Here is an 8,627-nt window from a genome sequence, read left to right on the forward strand (position 1 = left end):
AGGCAAAGGCAAAATGAACTTTAATCCAAAAGAAGGATCCAATGTAATATTGTCTGGCCAGTCAAAGGACCCCATAACTCTCCTGCCAAATATCGTGCAAATAAAAATGTCCTATATCGAAACTCAAAATACTACTCACTAAAAAAATGAGCAGTCATTGGTTGTTCATGAGTGAGACTTACTAACGTTTCCAGAGGCCGTGTAACAGTGTTTTTTTTTTTTTAAATAACTCCTAAAATAACTGATGGACTTCCATGATATCAAAGCAGGGAGCGCTTCATACAATGGCTTAATTTTGGGAAATACTGTGCATTGCCAATTACGTTTCATTAACTTTTTTACTGAAGAAAATGAGGCTAAAGCCAGTCTTAGCCACCCACACATTCGCAAAAGTGATGACGTCCCTCAGTGACGTTGTTATATCGTTTCTTCCCCTGTACCTCCCATCCCCCGAATTGTTAAACGCCTGTTTAACTCCATAGATAATTGTCATATGACCTACCCCAAGCAATACATAATTCCTTGTCAGTAAAAGTTCAGCATACCCGGTAATGTGATTCGTGACTTTAGACTTTACCTAAACACAAGACCAACCTTTTATATCTTATCCACTCACTTACATTGAAGATCAAGAATGAGACTTATGACAGGAGACGAAAGAAGCCATGCTAACCCTACACTTCACTTCAAGCGAGTGTTGGTAAAGCAATAGAAATATAGTTTTCTTTAGGTTAAGCCGTAGGACTCATTCTTCCATACAACACAGGTTACTCGGTACATCAATTGCCAGGAAGAAAATGACAGAGAGCATTGTTTGATATAATTTATCATATCAATTTCACCAGAGAAAGTAGCTTGAATTCCTTAGAAGGTAGACTTATAAAAGATGTTTCATCTAAGGCATTGACATAGGCCATTTGATAAATTTTGAAATTTTATATATATATATATATATATATATATATATATATATATATATGTGTGTGTGTGTGTGTGTGTGTGTGAGTGTGTGTGTTCATACATACATAAGATTTATTATATTTCAACCTATAGTTTTATATATTTATTTACGTTATAAGTAACAGTACCTATTTTTGTTACTTGAAAGGTATGTGACAAATATCATTGCGACTTTGTCACTGGAATTATACCAGACTTCAATTAATGAACCAATCAACCTTACTTTGAGAAATCCATTGGCATTGTCTACATGCCAAACTGATATACTCATATCAAAGTATTCATTAGCTTTGCTTTTCCAAAATAATGTTATCACCAATTGCTGGAAAGCATAGATTTATGAGGGATGAAAAAAAAAAAAACCAAGAAATGGACACATACATTTTACTCATCATCACTCTCAAGTTAAAGATCGTTTTCCTCGTCACTATCAATGTTGATGATAACCGGAGCTATACTGTCTTGAATATTATCTGAAAGCCAGTAATCATTTTCAAAATATCTTGATCTCCTGACAGCGCCAGCCCACGTCTCCCCTGTTACAGCAAGCCTGGCCTCTTCAAGCCTGGCAAAGAGATCAGCATGGGGTAAACCGCTGCAACGAGGAGCGCACCTGTCGTTTCATACAGCCCCACACCTGCTCGATGGCGTTGAGCTCAGGATGGGCAGGGGGCAAGTGAACCACTTCATGGCCCCATTCACGGATTATATTATCCACAATGTAAACTGGTTTCGGCCGGTTGCCCCTGCATATCTTTAGAAGTTCAGGGCATGTTGCGCGAGCTGGATGCTGTATTTTTCGAGACATGAGCCAGTTAACCAAATCCTCCTTTTTAGTAGCTGTTGTTGGGCATCGGCTATCTCCTGTCAACTGGCTATGGTATGGGGCGTTGTTTAGCACCAGCACCGAAGGATCCTCAAGCGATGACAGGAGCTGTGATGTTAGCCACCAAATAAATATCTCTGAATTCATTTCTCCATGGTAGTCACCGGTTTTATTTTTTGCAGGGAAGCATAAAAATGAATTTTCTACAAGACCTTTAGCTGTACCACCTGCTACCACCACAAACCTCTCTCCTTCTCCTGGTGGCACCTGCCGGCTGTAGGTGGCACTGGTGACAGATTGAGAGGTGTCAACCCACTCCTTGCTATGTTGCATTCTCGTCGTAAACCACGTCTCATCGACATACACTACTTCTCTTCCTTCATCACGATGTTGCTGGAGGGATCGTAGAGCATCAACTCGGCGACAGACAACGTCCAAAGTTTCTTTCCTTAGGTACATTTTCCGCTGGGATGTTTTGTACTGGAAACCCATGTTATGGAGGATTTGCCATACTGCCTTCTCATATGTTTCTTCAGGAATGATATTTAGCATTTTAAGTTCTTCCGCTAAAGTGGCAATAGTGAAAAATCGCTTAGCAGCAAACATGCTGTGCACGTCTCCTAATGGAGCCAACGGTGAAGTTGTCAAAGACCAGAGGCAACGTATTTGATGATGCAGGTGGTGTTTCAGGTGGATGAGGATTCTTTCCACGGTTCTCCAACACTCGGGCAGCGTTTGGAGTCATCCCCATAACATCAGAAACATTTAAATAAACAAATATATATATATATATATATATAGATATATATATATATATATATATATATATATATATATATATATATATATATATATATATATATATATATATATATATATCTATATATATATATATATATGTATGGCTAGCAGTAAATTGCAATATATCATGTACTTATTAGTCATACTTTTCTTACCGATTTATAATGATTTTCAGACGGTTTCTTTCTTTCTCTCTGTTGTAAATGGTGAAGAGTTTCAGCGCAATTGTAGTTTTGCAATGGCGAGGACAAAGCAACATATTTGCCATGACTAAAGTCGAATCTATATGAAATAGTTCAGAGCTACTACTACAACTGCTGCCGATTATTACCTTGGATGTACTAAAAGGGCTCTGAGGTAGGAGTCGAAGTCGGTGAAATTATTTCTGAATCCTGCTCCAGTCTTGCCCCAATAACATCATTCCAAATATACAACTCTCTCAAGGAAAAAATTGTTTTCTATTTCTACTAATGTTTTTATTTTATTTTTTATTTTATTTTATTTTTTCATCGCAAATCTATAATTTGTAGGAATCTGAGTAGACTCCTGTTTTAATCCTCTTCTATTATGTTCGATAATTTTTGTTAACCATCTAATCATTATCTACCAACATAAAACATTTTATTGCTCTTCCGGCTCATTTTATATGTGCAGTACACAGTCTCTCCTAACAGGGATTTACTCGGTAGCCTAATATCAATGGGAATGAAGGAAAGAAGGCAAGAAGGAAGGGAGGGGGAGTACTAGGATAGCCATAGGTGTAAACACCGAAGGAAGGTTGGGGGAACCTCTGCGTCACAGTTACTGATTAAGTACCACTTCTTCGAAACGCTCTGAAGGAAGGGAAGAAGTTCCTCTTTTTTTCTAAGAGTAAACATGTAAATTAAGCACATCTGTCAATTCATTGTACCACCAAAAATTAGGCCGATGTTTGAAACATTCATTGCTGTAGTTTCATGGAAATTCATAAGCCGGTTTGTTAGATATTTGGGAAAAACACTACTACACGGCCACTGGAAACGATAGTAATACATTATCATTTCGATTTACAGGGATAATAACCTGAACAAGAACATGGTCTAACTTCTCAACAACATTCAACTATGAATCAGACTCAGGATTGCAACATTGATTGAATAACAAAATGTCAGTTATTTCTGACACATGTCTGGAATAACACAAATCATCATAAAACCTATCAAGCAAAAATGTCTCAGACAAGGTAACATCATCATTAGAAGAGTCGTCACATCCAGAAGTACCTTCAAAAGTCTGGTTATTAGAATTTTCAAAAGGCAAATCATCACAAACTAACACGTTTACACTAGACAAGTTAGTAGAACAGTCAGAAGACATGACATTACAAACCAAAATGTTTTCTCGAGACAGGTTGGTATAACAGTTGACAGCAGAATCCTTATCAGGAACTAACATATCATTACCAGATATGTTAATAGAACAGTCAACAGTTGACGAAGTATCATGAACTAACATATCTTTATGAGAAAAGTCAGTAGAACAGTCATCAGTGGAAGAAGCAATACAAACCATTGAGTCTTCACGAGCCTAGTTGGTAGAAAAAACGACAGTGGAGACATCACAAACCAACCTGTCATTTTTAGATATGCTAATGTGGCGGAATGTTGCAAAACAACCCCCACACCCTTGAATCATTCAAACAGACAATTGTCCCACAACACAAACTTTCCCCTTACTTTATCAACTGGACTCTTGGACAGAAGGAAAATTGAAACAAAACTTAACCTTACTAACTATATTCCTTAAAACTAAATTATCACTTAATTCTAGAATCATAACAACCAAACTTGAAATATTAATATAAACGACACAAAAAAACTTAATCATACAAAATAAATAAAACTGCCAAATTCATATAAACCCGGATGCACCACAACCAAATATGTTTATAATTGTTGATTTATTAATGCGGAAAGTCTCCGCACACAACCCGATCAATCCTTGGCACAGCCACCAATCTGTGGCAAACGGAACTATATTCAGTTCCAGTCAATTTAACTAAACAGTCAATTAGTTGTCATCATCATCATCATTATCATCATCATCATCATCATCATCATCAATCGGAATCTCAAATAACAGGCCAGGTCATCAACGGTTGTGCAGTCAAATGAGCAGTCCAAACAATATTAAGTACAGGCCAGGTCATCAACAACAAATCCACTTTCTAAATTCGTATCTCTCCAAAGGAGGAATCACGGCCTGCCAACATAAAAAAGAAAAACACTTATGAACACTCCTAACTAACTGAACTATCGCACTATAATTAAAGATAAATAATAAATTGTTCCTATCATTCACAAACACGACAAGCAAAGATAAACAAAACTGTACTTACTTTTGAAAACCAATGAACACTTCCACGCTGGCAATAATATTGAAGTACATCCAGCGTTCACACAACTGCCTTAAGCTGCAGTCAAAAAAAAAAAGCATTCGCTCCGAAACATTCACCACTGTCGTAACCTAACTAAAAACATAAACAAACAACCTCAAATATACCGACAGTCTTTCCCACTACAAACAATCATTCGCTAACTACCACTTGTTCTTCGGCGCGCACCGCGGACACACAAACACACACACAAACACACACACGCACAAACACACACACACACACTCGCGCGATTTAGCAAAACTAAAGCAAATGAAATTCTCTCTCTCTCTCTCTCTCTCTCTCTCTCTCTCTCTCTCTCTCTCTCTCTCTGGATTTGGCAAAAGAAAATTAACAAAAAAATAAAACAAAAATTAATCCTCCACATTCTTCCCCCCTTACTTTGCCAAATCCTACTCACACAAAACTTACAATATTTTTTTCATTACCCAGTCGCAGTCGGGAACGGGACCTCTACTCCGAGTAACTGGGCCTCCATATACTCTCTCATTCACTTCTTCCTTATCACAATCATTCGCTACATTAACACTATTCCTATCTAAATCCCTATCATCTAATATATCATGTACAATCATATCTACCTCGTTCTCATCTGGCCCTAAAATTACACTCATTTTTGTAAACAGTTCATCCATTTCATCAAAAACATTCTCAACTTTAGCAAAAGATTCATTCATACTACTAATCATTCTCCTATCTCTCACTCTCGCATTCGTCATCCTTTCTTTTACATCATCTAATGAAAAACCACACACACTATAGGTATCATTCATACTCAGCCATGATTCATCTGTATTAATACATTTATCTTCCACACGCACTTGTACATTTACACTCTTGTCATACTTATTACTATTCTCACTTTTACTTATAAAATTTCTCCTTCTTTCATCCTTACTTAACGCTTTCAAACGCCTCTTTTTCCTATATTCAACTAACACTAATTGTTTATTTTTCAGCCCTAACTTCTCATGCATACTAGATTCATACTTGCTCATTTCCAACCAATTATTCATCCCGTTCTCACAAACATTGATCCTATTCCTTCCACACACACAGGAGGACTCACCCAGCTGAACCCTCTCACACTCTAGTTTCCCGAACATCCTGGCTGACTTAATCCCTTCTTCCTACATACTCTAGCTACATGCCCATCTGCACAACATTCACTACACTTACCCCGCGGCTCCTTGCACAGTCTAGCATAATGACCATCCTTACCACAATTACCACAAATCACATTCATACGATTACTACGACATCCACTCGCTATGTGCCCAGTCATACCACACCAATAACATTTTACCCCTTTCTCTTTCTTGCACTCGCTAATTCTATGCCCTACCTCACCACATCCAAAACAAGCACCTAGAGCCCATCTACATTCATTCTTCTTATGACCAACTTTCCCACACCAATAACACTTTTCATCACGGACACGGCTATCTGACATATCTCGATGTGCACTCACACTCCTATCCCTATTGCGCCAATTACCCTGCCTAAATCCTTCATTTGTCCTTACAGGTATTCCCACATTACTCGCCCTAACACTCCTATCTACTACATTATCAGCTACCCTCATTGGTCCTCTCAAAATTGCATCCTTATAACTACCAAATTCTATTACACTTTCTTCCATTCCAGTTCTTACACTCACAGATTTACTTTCTTTCATGCACCTATCTAACTCATAATCCTCAACTATCTCTAGTATATCATCCCATGTCAATCTCTCTTGCGTCCACCTCATTTTCTCCTTGCGTTTCAAATTAATAAACTCAGCAACATTCTCAGGTACAGTAGCCAAAAACTTCCTCATTAACTCCTTATTCTCATTTATACCTTCATCCCCATACTTCTTCCTAGCTAAAGTTTCCAACCTACATACATACATTGATATTGCTTCTCCTGCATTCATCCTTGCCTCATCAAAATCATTTTTGCGCTTATACCGAACACTCCCTTTCATACGTTTTACCTGCTCAATTATTCTCTTTTTCACACTTTCATAATCAACATTCCCTACACTCATTATCACTCCATACATCGTCAACAAATACCCAGTCAAATATTCTCTTAACTCCCTAGTCCAAACTCTTTTACTATCACCATACTTATCCTGACAATACCTCTCATACTCCTTGAAAAACTCGTATACATCCCTACTACTATGCTCATTGAACCTTTCACACCGAGGTACCTCTCTCATAAACACAGTCTTACACACATCACGTTCATTCTCACTGCTACCTTCCTTCTTGTTTCCTACTTCCTCGCTAGAATATAAGGAATCTAATTCCACATCCATACTCCTATCCTTGATCATACTCTTCCTAGCCCTTTTCTTACTCGCCACTTTTACCCATTCACGATCGTCCTTGCTATCAGCCTGATACTTTTTCTTCCCTTTCTTCACATCACTTTTACCTTTCTTCTCATGATTCCTATCACATTTCTGTTCATCCTTACTATGCCTTATTCCCTTATCTTCAATCTCACTATCACTATTACTATCACTATCACTTCCTTTCCCATTATCACTAACCTTAGCCTTCTCATCTACTATCAACCCATTACCCGAAGCTGAGGACACTCCTCCGACTGCACCTTCACCCATTATAGTTTTCATCATCCCCATGACTTGCCCCATCATAGCTTCCAATCGGTTCTCCATTCGTTCCTCATTCTCTTTCATCCTCATCTCAACACATTCTTCCACTCTCTCTACAGTTCCCTTCAACTCCCTAAGCTCCTTCTGCATCGCCGCATTCTCCCAGTTCAACCTCTCATTCTCTACTAGCAACCTCTCCTCACGCTCCTTACTCAGCCGCAATTCCTCCTTCAAAACCTTTAACTGTTCTTCAATTTTTTTCAGTCTTAATTCTAAATTCGTATCCTATCAGTCCTTCGTCAAAGAGTCCAGCTATCAGTCCTGCCTCAGCAGTCCCTGTCCGGGTGCCAAAATAATGTGGCGGGATGTTGCAAAACAACCCCCACACCCTTGAATCACTCAAACAGATAATTGTCCCACAACACAAACTTTCCCCTTACTTTATCAACTGGACTCTTGGACAGAAGGAAAATTGAAACAAAACATAACCTTACTAACTATATTCCTTAAAACTAAATTATCACTTAATTCTAGAATCATAACAACCAAACTTGAGATATTAATATAAACGACACAAAAAACTTAATCATACAAAATAAATAAAACTGCCAAATTCATATAAACCCGGATGCAGCACAACCAAATATGTTTATAATAGTTGATTTATTAATGCGGAAACTGTCCCCGCACACAACCCGATCAATCCTTGGCACAGCCACCAATCTGTGGCAAACGGAACTATATTCAGTTCCAGTCAATTTAACTAAACAGTCAATTAGTTGTCATCATCATCATTATCATCATCATCATCATCATCAATCGGAATCTCAAATAACAGGCCAAGTCATCAACGGTTGTGCAGTCAAATGAGCAGTCCAAACAATATTAAGTACAGGCCAGGTCATCAACAACAAATCCACTTTCTAGATTCGTATCTCTCCAAAGGAGGAATCACGGCCTGCCAACATAAAAAAGAAAAACACTTATGAACA

The 8,627-nt window shown here is 38.0% G+C and overlaps 1 protein-coding gene across 1 annotated transcript; it reads right to left on the reverse strand.

Moving 5' to 3' along the window:
• Positions 1–1,537: 1,537 nt before the first annotated feature.
• On the reverse strand, positions 1,538–2,392 carry LOC137628201 (uncharacterized). The gene has a single exon (XM_068359418.1). The coding sequence runs from the start codon at positions 2,390–2,392 to the stop codon at positions 1,538–1,540; it is 855 nt and encodes a 284-aa protein (XP_068215519.1).
• Positions 2,393–8,627: the final 6,235 nt, after the last annotated feature.

This window comes from Palaemon carinicauda, chromosome 1, assembly GCF_036898095.1.
Source record: "Palaemon carinicauda isolate YSFRI2023 chromosome 1, ASM3689809v2, whole genome shotgun sequence".
In the NCBI taxonomy this organism is placed as follows: Eukaryota; Metazoa; Arthropoda; class Malacostraca; order Decapoda; family Palaemonidae; genus Palaemon; species Palaemon carinicauda.

Bases quoted from the DNA above. Each gene is read 5' to 3' on its own strand.
- LOC137628201 (XM_068359418.1), bottom strand. From the start codon at position 2,392: ATGTTTGCTGCTAAGCGATTTTTCACTATTGCCACTTTAGCGGAAGAA.